The sequence below is a fragment of the Rhinoderma darwinii genome, chromosome 10 (assembly GCF_050947455.1).
Source record: "Rhinoderma darwinii isolate aRhiDar2 chromosome 10, aRhiDar2.hap1, whole genome shotgun sequence".
Taxonomy (NCBI): domain Eukaryota; kingdom Metazoa; phylum Chordata; class Amphibia; order Anura; family Rhinodermatidae; genus Rhinoderma; species Rhinoderma darwinii.
The window spans coordinates 13,016,084-13,031,893 of NC_134696.1; the positions used below are offsets into that span (position 1 = coordinate 13,016,084).

The 15,810-nt window shown below is 44.8% G+C and overlaps 1 protein-coding gene across 1 annotated transcript; it reads left to right on the forward strand.

Moving 5' to 3' along the window:
- Positions 1-394: 394 nt before the first annotated feature.
- Positions 395-14,582, forward strand: LOC142661786 (nicotinamide N-methyltransferase-like). The gene is made up of 3 exons (XM_075839365.1): positions 395-563; positions 13,612-13,819; positions 14,159-14,582. The coding sequence occupies exons 1-3, from the start codon at positions 410-412 to the stop codon at positions 14,580-14,582; spliced, it is 786 nt and encodes a 261-aa protein (XP_075695480.1). The 5' UTR covers positions 395-409.
- Positions 14,583-15,810: the final 1,228 nt, after the last annotated feature.

A 15,810-nucleotide genomic window follows, 5' to 3' on the forward strand; every position in this document is an offset into this window, starting at 1 on the left:
CGCCCACTTGGACTTTTACTTTTAAACACACCCACTTGGACTTTTGCAAGCCTCATTTGCATAAATACAAAAATGGTCATAACTTGGCCAAAAATGCTCGTTTTTTAAAAATAAAACCGTTACTGTAATCTACATTGCAGCGCCTATCTGCTGCAATAGCAGATAGGGGCTGCAAAATCTGGTGACAGAGCCTCTTTAACACTAAAATAGATTTGTTTCTTTAAAGATCATTAATTCTCTATGTGAATTTATTATAACACAAGTTCCCATGACCGGCTCATGAAGATAATAAGTCATCATGTGATAAGTTATTCTTAGTAACACACTTTGTAAATTGAGTCCTGGTAATTATATAAAGACCTTGTGCCCCGGTCTAGAGGTAGTCACCCCGTCTGTGATACAAGAGTAGATGATGGATTCCAGTCCCCATAAGCTCTATCATGAACATGACTTTGATTCCAGACAATATCTTGAGCATTACTTTTCAGATAAACCTGACATGGCCTTTGGAGATGACACCTTGAAATTTATCATTGAAAATCTTAGACAAGTTTTCGCAGTGGGTATGTATCCTGATTTTATTACTCCTAAGATGCATTGACGTGTATATTATTCTATTCTCAACTGATTTTAAAGAATTGTAAACAACTAAATACAAATTGAGCAAACTTTTTTTTTGGGGTGTGGGAGATCAGAGGGGGTGAAAATACTGCCCCAGTTCTTAGCAACTGTAAAATCACAGAGAGCAGAGCAAAGCCCTAGTCACTGTATATGATGATGAATATAAGATGTCAGGGTTCAGTAGAGTCATTGTATATGATGATGAATATCGGGTGTCAGGGTTCAGTAGAATCATTGTTTTCCCTTCTCTAACCTCGAGAACCCTGGAAAACATTTTGGCGGATTATGAAGGGCATCTAAATAATTCTAGTTGTGAGTGCAATTACCTAAATCTGCTGTTATCTGACAATTTGTAGTTTATCAGTTTGTGCTGCTGTTATTTTCTGTTTTCTTCAATCTCTTTTTGTTTGTAAACTAGAACCTGATCTCTAGAATCTACAGTTCTATGTTTAATGACAGATTTCCATACTTAAGAAAATGCACCAACAATTATTTTCTGCTCAGGTTCCACTAATGGCAGAAATAATAATATTTTTTCATTATTCTCATATTTAGAGGATGTTGTCATATTGGGATGGAGATATCACTTTCTTTGTCACATTAGACTGAACATGAATGACAGCTCGGCAGGGTTGTTGATTGGGAGATTCTACACAGGGTCAGGTCCAGTCACGTCACAAGAACTCAAACAGTAAAGGGGGAAAAAAGTCATCATAGGGTAGATCAAGTAAAAATGTGGAGAAAAAGCTAAAGGTCATGAGTGAAGCTGTAGATGTGAGTCTTCAAAGGCAATGAAGGAACCAAAATGAAGGCCAAAAATCCATAAATAGTTTATTTAATTTTCTTAAAAATGTTTTCTAGACAATAATGTCCACTCCTTGGACTTCTGAGCCTTCATATATGGTTTTGTTGAAGCCCAATACCTATAGCTTCCCTTGGGACACCTTATCTGGTTTCTGTGTGTCCAGTGTGGTACCTTAGAATATGCAATCCAGCCAGGTGGGTCTAGCACCTTTCTTCTTAATCTACATTATACAGACCATACTACACATGGGCCCCCATGTTTTTTTTAATTTTATATTTTAGTATTTCATTCTACCTATGGATTCATGAGTTGCAGCCCCCGGTGCCGGCCTTAGGAGTGTGCAACCTGTGCAAATGCACAGGGTGCTGTACTCTCCCTGCATTTTGGGGGCACCACTGGGCCTGCCGTTTAATGAACTCTCTATCCTCTGCTCCTAGTTACACACACGGAGACAGGTGTAGAGGCAGAAAGAGCAGAGAAGGAAGTCCGCCCATAGCAAAGGGAGCTAAGAGCTATATTTCTGCTATTTTGCCTGTATATGTTACTATATGTGTTTCTGTGTGTGTGTATATGTGTCTGTGTATATACATCTCTGTGTTTGTATGTGTAAATGTTCCAATATGTGCCTGTATATCTGTGCCTATGTGTCTATATACTAGTCCTTCTCAATGAACTAGAATATCATCAAAAAGTTAATTTATTTCAGTAATTCAATTCAAAAAGTGTCTCTCATATATTCTATAGATTCAATACACACAGAGGGATCTTTTTTTTATTTTAATGTTGAAGATTATGGCTATCAGTTACTGAAACCCCAAAATTTAGTGTCTCAGAAAATTAGAATATTGGTAAAAGTTGAGGATTGTCGTCTCATGGTGTGACACTCTAATCCACTAATCAACACAAAACACCTGCAAAGGTTTCCTAAGTCTTTACAAGGACTGGTCCGTTTTCAGTGTCCAAAGTCCTGTTTTAAGATGAAAGTAAATTTAGCATTTCATTTGGAAATCTCAGTCCTAGAGTCTGGAGGGAGAATGGAGAGGTGTCAATCCAAGTTGCTTGTAGTCCAGTGTGAAGTTTCCGCAGTCGGTGATGGTTTGGGTGCCATGTCATCTGCTGGTGTTGGTCCACTGTGTTATATCAAGTCCAGGGTCAACGCAGCGTCTACCAGGAAATTTTAGAGCACCTCATGCTTCCCTCTGCTGACAAGCTTTATGGAGATGCTGATTTCATTTTCCAGCAGCACTTGGCACCTGCCCACACTGCCAAAAGTACCAACACCTGGTGTAATAACCACAGTATCACCGGGCTTGATTGGCCAGCAAACTCACCGGACCTAAACCCCATCGAGAATCTATGGGGTATTGTCAAGAGGAAGATGAGAGACACCAGACCCAACAATGCAGGTGAGTTGAAGGCCGCTGTCAAAGCAACCTGCGCCTTCATAACACCTCAGCAGTGCCACCCACTGGCTGATCGCCTCCATGCCACGCCGCATTGATGCAGTAATTCATGCAGAGTCGGAGCCCCAAGCAGGTATTGAGTGCATATACTGTACATACTTTTCAGTAGGCCAACATTTAGGTATTAAAAATCATTTTTGAAATTCGGCTTATTTAATATTCTAATTTTCTGAGTCACTAAATTTGGGGTTTTCATTAACTGTTACCCTAATCATCAATATTAAAATAAAAAAATGCTGGAAATAGATCACTCTGTGTGTAATGAATCTTTATAATTAATGAGTTTCACTTTTTTAATTGAATTACTGAAATAAATTATTTTTTTGATGATATTATAATTCATTGAGAAGGACTTGTATGTGTCTGTAGAGAGATAAAAGAAAAATGCACGGTGCCACATAGTGCAGGTAAATACAAGGTGCTATAAGCAATGAGAAGCAGAGGTATGCTCACCTAGGTTCAGATGAATACACACACCAATAGGTGAACAAAGGCAATGGATATGATAAGTGCTGCTGCCAGGATCCAAAACCGGTTGACCAAAAGGTCGCCACGTATAGGGTAATTTAATTGTGAAAAAACATGGATCATAAACGGCGCTGCTACTTAGAAATGGAGACTTTGGATAATATAAAGATTGGAAAAATTTTCATTCATTGTAGTTGTGGCTACGCGTTTCGACACCGTACCAGTATCTTCCTCAGGCCATAAATAATACACATACAAACATCCGTACTTAAATACACAAAGTTGTTAAAAAAGCCGCCAATGCAACCAAGGTCAAGTACATAAATGACGTCATCTGACAAGGTCAAAGGTTAAAACCGTAACGGGTAGTTAAACAAACTTGTTTTGTATAAACCTTAAATACATAGCAAAGTAGTTGTAAGTACAAAAATTAAGGCGAACAACAAATATTGTTCAAATCAAACAATAAACGTCTTTCTAAAAATAAACGTAATCCCAGTACATTAAGATACTATACAGACCGTTAATTAAACAGTTAAAAATCGGGAATTTTCTAAAAACAAACATCTATTGTAAAATATTATAAGAAATTACTTACAGAAAGCATTCACAAGTTACTTCTGACAGGAAAAAAATATATATAAAAAAAAACAGCTATCGTGCTGCAGGTTGCACAGCTACACAGGTGGCGCCAAATATGTGCGGACGCTTTATCTTTGACGTTTGTCTAGGGTCTATATCAGTATAGGTATTAACAACTACTACATTATCTGTACTCAGAGAGTTATCACTGTGTTATCTGCAGTGTAACATAGGACTGCAGGTAACACTACTACATTATCTGTACTCAGTGTGTTATCTGCAGTGTTACATAGGACTGCAGGTAACACTACTACATTATCTGTACTCAGAGAGTTATCACTGTGTTATCTGCAGTGTAACATAGGACTGCAGGTAACACTACTACATTATCTGTACTCAGTGTGTTATCTGCAGTGTTACATAGGACTGCAGGTAACACTACTACATTATCTGTACTCAGAGAGTTATCACTGTGTTATCTGCAGTGTAACATAGGACTGCAGGTAACATCTACTACATTATCTGTACTCAGTGTGTTATCTGCAGTGTAACATGGGACTGCAGGTAACACTACTACATTATCTGTACTCAGAGTGTTATCACTGTGTGTTATCTGCAGTGTTACATAGGACTGCAGGATACCACTACTACATTATCTGTACTCAGAGAGTTATCACTGTGTTATCTGCAGTGTAATATAGGACTGCAGGTAACACTACTACATTATCTGTACTCAGTGTGTTATCTGCAGTGTTACATAGGACTGCAGGTAACACTACTACATTATCTGTACTCAGAGAGTTATCACTGTGTTATCTGCAGTGTAACATAGGACTGCAGGTAACATCTACTACATTATCTGTACTCAGGGAGTTATCACCATGTGTTATCTACAGTGTTACATAGAACTGCAGGTAACACTACTACATTATCTGTACGTAGAGAGTTATCACTTTGTGTTATCTGCAGTGTTACATAGGACTGCAGGTAACATCTACTACATTATTTTTACTAAGAGAGTTACTACTGTGTGTTATCTGTGGTGTTACATAGAACTGTAGGTAAAATCTATTATATTATCTGTACTCAGAGAGTTATCACCATGTGTTATCTGTGGTGTTACATAGGACTGCAGGTAACATCTACTACATTATCTGTATTTAGAGAGTTATCACTGTGTGTTATCTGCGGTTTTACATAAGACTGTAGGTAAGGTGTAATGTCCGTGGCTGCGGGCTGTCAGCTCCAGCCTCCCGCTGACAGCCGCAGCCACGAGTCGGCAAGCGCTGGCCCCAGCCTCCTCCTCAGGAGACGCCAGCGCGCACGCTCGTCCCCGCTCTTAAAGGGGCAGCGCGCGCACCGGACATCTTGAACGACCTTTGATCCGTGAGTACCCTGGGCTATAAGAGGGGTCCAGCCCCCTAGTTCGATGCCTGAGCGTTGTTAGTTTTCCCAGTCTGTCTTGCAAATGGTCCCTTAGTGTTTCCCGTTCCTGTTGTTACCCGTACCTTGTTCCCCGTTCCTGTTTCCCGTGCTTTGCCCTAGTATCTAGTCGTGCCACGTCCTGTGTCATCTGCCACGTCCAGAGGAATCTGCCATGTCCTGTGTCATCTGCCACGTCCGGAGGAATCCGCTACTTTCTGTGTCATCTGCCACGTCCGGAGGAATGTGCCACGTCCTGTGTCATCTGCCACGTCCGGAGGAATCCACCACGTCCTGTGTCATCTGCCATGTCCAGAGGAATCCGCCACGTCCTGAGGAATCCACCACGTCATGTGTTATCTGCAACATCCGGAGGAATCCGCCACGTCTGGCGCAACTTGCGGCTTCTGTGTCATCCGCCACGTTTGGCGCCATCTGCTGCACCCATCTCATCTGTGCCAGAGCTGCGGCCACCATCTGGACTATTCAGGTACCCTTGTGCGGGACATTGTATTTCTGGGGTGCCCTGTTGTTTGGCCAGCTGCCTCCCCGCTGTGGCGGTACGGCCTAGTGGGTCCACTAACCCGCTTCGTGACAGTACGCTCAGGCCATGGACCCCGCTGGTCAACCTGAGACATTGACTACACAAGCCATGCTGGCTGAGATGGAGGATCTCCAGTCACGACAAGACCAGCTCCTCCTGTCGGTGAACGCCATAGCCCATCGGCTGCTTGCTCCGTCCACAGTCATCACCGCACCCTTTCCTGCGGTTCCGCCTGCTACACCTCCTGTCTGTACCGGTACCAACCCCCTGTGTTTCTTGCCGCTACCTCCACGCTATGACGGAGATCCGAGGTCCTGCAGGGGATTTTTGAATCAGTGCCTGATCCATTTCAGACTACATGCCAGGTCCTTCTGCTCGGATGACGTCCGGATCGCCTTTATCATCTCTCTCCTTACCGGCAAAGCCCTGGCATGGGCCAATCCTCTGTGGGAACATCAGGGACCTGAGACCCGGGACTTGCAGTGCTTTTTACGGACCTTCCGCTCGATCTTTGAGGAACCTGGGAGAGTTTCTTCGTCTGCTGCATCCTTGCTGACCCTACACCAAGGAGACCTCTCCGTGGGCGAGTATGCCATTTAGTTCCGTATCCTGGCTGCTGAATTGACCTGGAACAACGAGGCTTTGGTGGCTACATTCTGGCAGGGACTGTCTTCAGGGATCAAGGATGAGCTGGCTGCTCGCGATCTGCCATCTACTCTGGACGATCTTATCCTACTCGCCTCCCGCGTCGACATGAGGATCCGGGAACATTCCCAAGAGGTTCTCCGGGAGAGAGAACTTCCTAGGCTGGATTCTGCTGTCCCGCAATCCTCCTCAGTCGTCCCACCAGAGTACCCGATGCAGAGTAATTATGTTAAATTGTCTACCCAGGAGAAACAACACAGACGCACTTCTGGACTTTGTTTGTATTGCGGCCATGGAGGCCATATTGTGCGTCTGTGCCCCCAGAGGCCGGAGAGACCCCATTGCCTAGGATTGGTTGGAGAGACAACACTAGGTGGAACAGAATCTAACAGAGGATTCGCTTCCAAACTGACTATTCCTGTGACCCTGATATCCGGCGACAGGACGCATCAAGTCTCTGCCTATCTTGACTCTGGCTCTGCTGAAAATTTCATCCAGAGAGAGCTTGTGGATTATCTTCAGCTGCCCACAGTTCCCCTGGAGACATCTTTGGCTGTGGCCTCAGTTAATGGACTGCCTCTGCCTTATCCCATTATCTCTAAAACCAAGCCGTTGAAGCTCCAGGTTGGAGTACTTCACTCTGAATTTATTTTGTTCCTTGTTTTGCCCAAGGCCATCAATCCTGTTCTGCTGGGCCTGCCTTGGCTTCGACTTCATGCCCCAGTCCTGGACTGGAATTCTGGAGAGGTTCTCCAATGGGGCTCCAAGTGCCATGGTCGTTGTCTTTTGCAGATCCATCCTGTCAAGCCTTCTCTGCCTCAGTCGCTGTCGGGACTGCCTCCCCATTTTGCTCAGTATGCAGATGTTTTCAGCAAAAAGGAGGCTGAGACGCTGCCTCCACATCGCACCTATGACTACCCCATTGAACTGGTTCCTAATGCCTCTCTTCCCCGTGGACGGGTATATCCTCTCTCCTTGCCTGAGTCTCTATCCATGTCGGCCTATATAAAGGAGAATCTGGAGAGGGGTTTTATACGAAAATCTTCCTCCCCGGCCGGGGCTGGATTCTTCTTCGTTAAAAAGAAGGATGGATCCCTTCGTCCCTGCATTGACTACAGGGGCCTCAACCTGATCACAGTCAAAAACAAATACCCATTGCCACTCATCTCTGAGCTATTTGATCGCATACGAGGGGCCAAAATTTTTTCTAAGCTAGACCTGCGTGGGGCTTACAATCTAGTCCGGATTCGCCGGGGTGACGAATGGAAGACGGCATTTAACACCCGGGACGGGCACTACGAATACCTGGTGATGCCCTTCGAACTGTGTAACGCTCCAGCAGTGTTTCAGGAGTTCGTTAACGACATCTTCCGAGATCTACTCTATGTCTGTGTTGTTGTTTATCTCGATGATATTTTGATTTTCTCCCCAGATCAGACGACTCATCGGAGGCATGTTCGTCAGGTTCTACTACGATTGAGGGAGAATCATTTATACACCAAGCTGGAGAAGTGCGTCTTTGAGAAGAGTTCTCTGCCCTTCCTGGGCTACATCATCTCGGATCAAGGCCTCAAGATGGATCCTGAGAAAGTGAAGGCTGTCCTGGAGTGGCCACGTCCCCAAGGCTTAAGGGCCATACAGCGGTTCCTGGGATTCGCCAATTTCTACCGGCAGTTTATTCCTAACTTCTCTTCTCTGACGTCTCCCATCTCGACCCTTACCAAGAAGGGTGTGAACGCCAAAGTGTGGACTCCAGAGGCAGAGTCTGCATTTAATAGCCTGAAGAGTGCCTTCACTTCAGCCTCGATAGTCCATCATCCTGACGTATCTCGGCAGTTCTCACTGGAAGTGGACGCTATCTCTGTCGGTGCAGGTGCACTTCTGTTCAAGAGGAGCTCCAAAGGAAAGGCTGTAGTATGTGGCTACTACTCTAGACTGTTTTCTTCTGCTGAGCGCAATTATTCCATTGGAGATCGGGAGCTGCTGGCCATCAAATTGGCCCTGGAGGAGTGGAGACATCTTCTGGAGGGCGCTGCTCACCCCATCCTGATCTTCACTGACCACAAGAACCTCACTTACCTTCAGTCCGCTCAAAGACTTAATCCTCGTCAAGCCAGGTGGTCGCTGTTCTTCACCCGTTTTCTGTTTGCGCTCCACTACCATCCCGCGGACAAGAATGTGAGGGCAGATGCCCTGTCCAGATTGTTTGAGATGGAAGACACGGTGGAGTCCCTCCAGACCATCATAGACCCGTCCTGCATCGTCACTGCTAATCCTCTGCAGGTTAGAGATATCCCTCCTGGGAGGACTTTTGTTCGGTTGGCGGACAGGAGAAGAATTCTCCGCTGGGGACATAGTTCTAAACTTGCTGGGCACGCCGGTGTCCGTAAAACCCGAGACCTGATCGCTCGTCACTTTTGGTGGTCCACGCTACATAAGGATGTTCTGGACTTTGTCTCTTCTTGCATGGTGTGTGCCTCTAACAAAGTGACTCACAGCAAGCCTGCCAGCCTGCTTCAACCTCTGCCTGTACCCAATGCCCCCTGGCAGCACATTGCGATGGACTTTGTCACAGACCTTCCCCCCTCAGCAGGATGTAACACTGTCTGGGTGGTGGTGGACCGGTTCTCTAAGATGGCTCATTTTATCCCGCTGACCGGCCTACCTTCTGCTCCTCGTCTGGCAAGTCTCTTCATCCAGCACATCTTACGCTTGCATGGCTTGCCTCTTCACATTGTGTCCGACCGGGGGGTTCAGTTTACCTCTAAGTTCTGGAGAGCCCTCTGTAAACTCCTGGATGTGAGATTGGACTTTTCCTCTGCCTATCACCCCCAGTCCAATGGCCAAGTTGAGAGGATCAACCAGATCATGGAAAATTATCTCCGCCATTTCATCTCTTCACAGCACGATAACTGGGTACAGCTTCTACGATGGGCCGAATTTTCTTACAACAACCACACAAGTGAGTCCACCACTTCCTCTCCGTTTCACATCGTCTACAGTCAACATCCCAGAGTCCCTCTTCCTGTGTCGACTTCATCCCAGGTTCCCGCTGCTGACTCTGCATATGGGGACTTCCTGCAAATCTGACAACAGACCCGGTCCTCTATTTTGCTGGCAGTAGATCGCATGAAGCGAAAGGCAGATACTAAGAGAAGAGAGCCGCCTCAGTATCTTCCGGGGACTAAAGTCTGGCTGTCCTCTCGGAACATTTGCTTGAAGATGCCCTCATACAAGTTCGCTCCCAGGTTCCTTGGACCATTCGAGGTCCTGCAGCAGATCAACCCTGTCACCTACAAGCTTCGGCTGCCTCCTACCCTCAGGATTCCCAACTCCTTCCACGTCTCCCTCCTGAAGCCTGTGATCCTAAACCGCTATTCCAAGACTCCCAGCCCTGCGGTTGCTCCCAGCGGCTCCTCGGACATCTTTGAGGTAAAGGAGATCTTGGACACCAAGGGAGTGAGAGGAAAGACCTTGTATTTGGTGGATTGGAGGGAGTTTGGTCCCGAAGAGAGGTCCTGGGAGCCAGAGGAGAACCTCAATGCCCCTACTCTTCTAAAGAAGTTTCTCTCTCGCTCTGTTCCCAAGAAGAGGGGGCGTAAGAGGGGGGATACTGTAATGTCCGTGGCTGCGGGCTGTCAGCTCCAGCCTCCCGCTGACAGCCGCAGCCACGAGTCGGCAAGCGCTGGCCCCAGCCTCCTCCTCAGGAGACGCCAGCGCTTGCATCCACTAACCTCCGCCGGAGCCCGCAGGGTGCGCGCTCGTCCCCGCTCTTAAAGGGGCAGCACGCGCACCGGACATCTTGAACGACCTTTGACCCGTGAGTACCCTGGGCTATAAGAGGGGTCCAGCCCCCTAGTTCGATGCCTGAGCGTTGTTAGTTTTCCCAGTCTGTCTTGCAAATGGTCCCTTAGTGTTTCCCGTTCCTGTTGTTACCCGTACCTTGTTCCCCGTTCATGTTTCCCATGCTTTGCCCTAGTATCTAGTCGTGCCACGTCCTGTGTCATCTGCCATGTCCAGGGGAATCTGCCACGTCCTGTGTCATCTGCCACGTCCGGAGGAATCCGCTACTTTCTGTGTCATCTGCCACATCCGGAGGAATCCGCCACGTCTGGCGCAACTTGCTGCTTCTGTGTCATCCGCCACGTTTGGCGCCATCTGCTGCACCCATCTCATCTGTGCCAGAGCTGCGGCCACCATCTGGACTATTCAGGTACCCTTGTGCGGGACATTGTATTTCTGGGGTGCAATGTTGTTTGGCCAGCTGCCTCTCCGCTGCGGCGGTACGGCCTAGTGGGTCCACTAACCCGCTTCGTGACATAAGGCTTCGTTCACATCTGCGCTAGGGCTCCGTTCCGATGTTCCGTCAGAGCTTTCGGTCGGAATGGAGCACTGACAGACACAAACGAAAACCATAGGTTTCTGTTTCCATCACCATTGACTACGATATTGATTCCGTCAAAACGACGGAACCCTTGCACAAAGGAGACAAACGGAAACCTTTGAAATCACGGTTTTCGTTTGTGACGGTCAGGGCTCCGTCCCGATGTATAGCTCAGACGAATTCAGCCTAACATCTACTGCATTATCTGTACTGTGTATATATGTGCCTGTGTGCATATATATGGGTCTTTATGTGTGCATATGTCTCCTTGTTTGTATGTGTATATGTGTATCTGTGCATGTATACACGGGCCTGTGTGTTTAAATATGTGCCTTAATGTATTTGTATATGTGCCAGTATGTGTGTGTGTATGTATGTATGTCCCTGCATGTGTATATAAGTGACTCCTGTGTGTGTGTGTGTGTGTGTGTGTGTGTGTGTGTGTGTGTGTGTGTATGCGTATATGTATCTCTATGCATATTTATGTACCTTTATGTATGTGTTCCAGTATGTGTGTATATATATATATATATTTGCCTGTATGTCTAAATATGTCTTTATGTATGTACAGTATATACGTTCCAGTATGCGCGTGTCTATATATCTGGTTAATTTTTGTTTTGTGGTGGGCAGCAATAGAGTCCTGTACAGGATGCCATACAACTTAAGGCCGGCAGTGGCAGCCACAACAGATGAACAGCTCCACCCCGAGTTATTGAGGATACATTGGGTGATATATATATACCATCCCATCAGCTGAGCACCACTTCTTTATGTGTGGCACACGATTAGGAGCGGGGCAAGGTCTGTAATACACAGCCACAGCCCCGCACTCACGGCGGAGAGAAGACAAACCTCTTTTCTCTGCCGTTAAACCCTTGAATGCCGCGATTAAAGCTGATCGTTGCACTTAGAGCGAAAATGAAAAGGGCCCGTACAACACCTTGTATGGCGAGACAGCCCAGGGTCCAATGAACGACCCCAGGACTGTCTGACCATTTTCACAGTTGTTAGGGTGTACTAAGGTATGCCCTAACAGCTGACTCTGTACAATCAGTACACAGGCTTAAAGAGGCTCTGTCACCAGATTTTGCAACCCCTATCTGTTATTGCAGCAGATCGGCGCTGCAATGTAGATTACAGTAACGTTTTTATTTTTAAAAAACGAGCATTTTTGGCCAAGTTATGACCATTTTCGTATTTATGCAAATGAGGCTTGCAAAAGTACAACTGGGCGTGTATTATGTGCGTACATCGGGGCGTGTTTACTACTTTTACTAGCTGGGCGTTCTGACGAGAAGTATCATCCACTTCTCTTCACAACGCCCAGCTTCTGGCAGTGCAGACACAGCCGTGTTCTCCAGAGATCACGCTGTGTCGTCACTCACAGGTCCTGCATCGTGTCAGACGAGCAAGGACACATCGACACCAGAGGCTACAGATGATTCTGCAGCAGCATCGGCGTTTGCAGGTAAGTCGATGTATCTACTTACCTGCAAATGCTGATGCTGCTGCAGAATCAACTGTAGCCTCTGGTGCCGACACGATGCAGGACCTGTGAGTGACGTCACAGATCTGCACTGCCAGAAGCTGGGCGTTCTGAAGAGAAGTGGATGATACTTCTATACACAACGCCCAGCTAGTAAAAGTAGTAAACACGCCCCGATGTACGCACATAATACACGCCCAGTTGTACTTTTACTTTTCAACACGCCCAGTTGTACTTTTGCAAGCCTCATTTGCATAAATACGAAAATGGTCATAACTTGGCCAAAAATGCTCGTTTTTTAAAAATAAAAACGTTACTGTAATCTACATTGCAGCGCCTATCTGCTACAATAGCAGATAGGGGTTGCAAAATCTGGTGACAGAGCCTCTTTAAGTACTGGCATATTGATATTTGGCAGTACATTAAAGCTAAAAAATTAAAATCAAAATGAAAAATTCCACTATAGGATAAAAAAGTAATGTTAAATAAAAAACAAAAATCAATAAAGAAATACACAGAAATGCACATTTTTGTTTTTACAATGCATAAACATTACAAAATAGAAGTCCCAAAACATGACATAATATACAGATATTTGGTATTGCCACGACGGTAACAACCTGTACAACAAATCTATAACATTATTTATAATGATCGGTGTATGGCGTAAAAAAAAAACCTGCAGCAAAACTGATTTTGTTCTGCATTTTTTGCCAAAATAAAAATTTATATAAATGAAAGGATATTGTAAATTTACCAAAAAATGGCACCTTCATAAAGTACAACTCGTTTAGCAAAAAAAACAAAGTCTCATACAGCTACGTCGAACGAAAAATAAAATAGTTCTGTACTCATGGCTAAAATTGGGAGTGTCCTTAATGGGTAAAAACAAATAGAAGCCTTTTGGATTGTTCTAGTTATGACCCCATGAGCCTCCCTTCTCCTTTTCTTTCCTCTTACCACAGGACCTCAGATAATTGCAGTCTTTACCTTCTAAAATACATCGGTGTCATCGACCTATAGAACATTTGAGGATTATTTAATCTCTTTTTCAGATTTTTGGGCATTGGAAACACAATATTTACATAGTTTGCTAGAAGTGATACAGACATATGTCCTTGTTTATCCACAAAATCTATGAGGGTTTAACATATTAGATGTTTCAATAGTCAAAATGTTTTTCTGCAGGTCATATTAATGGAGACATCTTGATTGACCTCAGTACGGGTTCTTTCATTCATCATCTATATTCAGCCTGTGAGTTTTTCAAAAACATCATCGTGCTGAAGGCCAATAACAGATGCATCATGGAGCTGAAGAGATGGGTGGACGAACGTACGGGAGCATTTTATTGGGGCCACACATCAACACTTCTTCAAGAGAAAGAAGAAAACAGGTGACGTATTTGTCCAAATATCAAGAGAAAATCACTGTCATTGTGATTGCTGCTCCTGATACAACAAATATAATGGGAGATGGGGCAAAGATCCAGGAATATGTTTACTCTATTAATACACAAGTCAAAACTTAAAATTTGTATTACCCACTTAGTTCAATATTCTTATACAAGTTAATTCTGGAAAGGCACAGTATAATCCTTACACTTGGTGCCACAGTCTTGGATGATTTCATGCTTTACCTCTAGTATTACAAGTCACTAGTCCAGTGCTAAGTCCTGAGCCACCATGTTGATGACTGTGGGACAATCACTTTCCTTGTCTTTTTTACTTTCCAGTGATCAGTGTCAGGACCAGGAAGCAAAAGTGAGATCAGCCATTCAACATGTTGTGAAATACGACCTGGAGAAAGAGAATATGACAGAGCCGCTGGTCTTACCACCAGCCGATTGTGTCATCAGTGTTTGGCTTCTGGATGCTATCAGCAAAAATCAAGATGATTACATCAGATATCTGAGGAAGTTCTCTAGGTTGCTGAAACCTGGAGGACACCTCATGATGATTGGGGCTTTAGGTGCAACATATTATACAGTCGGAAATGACAAGTTCCATCTTTTCACATGTGATGAGGATTTTGTCAGGAAATCTCTAGTTGGAGAAGGATTTATAATTGATTACTGTAAGGTCAAGGAGAGAACGGCTGTGAGTGACCTTATTGACTATAAAGCCGTCATATTTATTGCAGCTCACAAGGAGAAGTAGGTTGAAGCTTAGAAAGTCTTCATGTCATTACTTTATATGTTAATCTTAAAAAAATATCTAATAACAAAATGAATCTTCTTAGTGCAGTATAGAATAGCATCAAAATAATTGTTTAGTTATTTTTGGGTCTTTTCCTTGGACTGGTCCTAGATAATATTGCTGAGTCCGAATCTGATCATCTGGGACATCATGAAAGGGTATGTGCACACACACTAATTACGTCCGTAATTGACGGACGTATTTCGGCCGCAAGTACCGGACCGAACTCAGTGCAGGGAGCCGGGCTCCTAGCATCATACTTATGTACGACGCTAGGAGTCCCTGCCTCGCTGCAGGACAACTTTCCCGTAGTATAATCATGATTTCAGTACGGGACAGTTGTCCTGCAGTGAGGCAGGGGCTTCTAGCATCGTACATAAGTATGATGCTAGGAGCCCGGCTCCCTGCACTGTGTTCGGTCCGGGACTTGCGGCCGAAATACGTCCGTCAATTACGGACGTAATTAGTGTGTGTGCACATAGCCAAAGTCTGAAATCTTGGGATCAGTTGCTTTCTCATTGTTGTTCTGTTTCGTATCTGCTTTATATAAATAGTGTAATAAAGCGAAGCATAGAGCATTTAACTGTTTGTGTCCTTGACTTGGGGGGGGGGGGGGGGTTCCTGCTCCATAGATTTTACAGACCGTGATTTATGAGAAGAAACTTACAAGGTTTAATACAAAACATTATAATAATGCACAAGGGTTTTTCTCTATGATCTCATTTACTTATAGGATTTTTAGAGAATCCTGTGAATTTGCTTAATTAGAGTCTAGTGCACAATATAATTGTCTAAAAAAAATATTTCAGAAAATGATCACGAATGATTCAGCGAAAACCCATTTTTATGTCATTTGTAGCTCTGAACCAGGAAAACGGATCTCCGAGTCCTATAAAGATATAATATCAAATGATATAGCACAGAACTTTGGACCGATTTAGAGTAAAGAAAACAAAATGGTTCAAGAGTGGACGTTTACTTTAACCCCTTCCCGACATTTGACGTATCCATACGCCAAAGTCGGGTAGGGGAAGTATGGAGCGGACTCACAGAGTGAACCCGCTCGATACGATGCCGGTGTCGGCTGTATGTTACAGCCGACACTTCAGAGTAACGAGCGGCATCGCGCTCGAGAGCGATCCCGCTCGTTCAACTCGTTAAAATGCTGCGGTCAATACTAACCGCAGCA

What these genes read in the sequence shown, in the direction of transcription:
- LOC142661786 (XM_075839365.1), top strand. Translation starts at nt 410, where the DNA reads ATGATGGATTCCAGTCCCCATAAGCTCTATCATGAACATGACTTTGAT. An exon ending in TAGACAAGTTTTCGCAGTGG is followed by an intron (nt 564 to 13,611) that starts GTATGTATCCTG and finishes GTTTTTCTGCAG; the next exon opens with GTCATATTAATGGAGACATC. An exon ending in CAAGAGAAAGAAGAAAACAG is followed by an intron (nt 13,820 to 14,158) that starts GTGACGTATTTG and finishes TTTACTTTCCAG; the next exon opens with TGATCAGTGTCAGGACCAGG.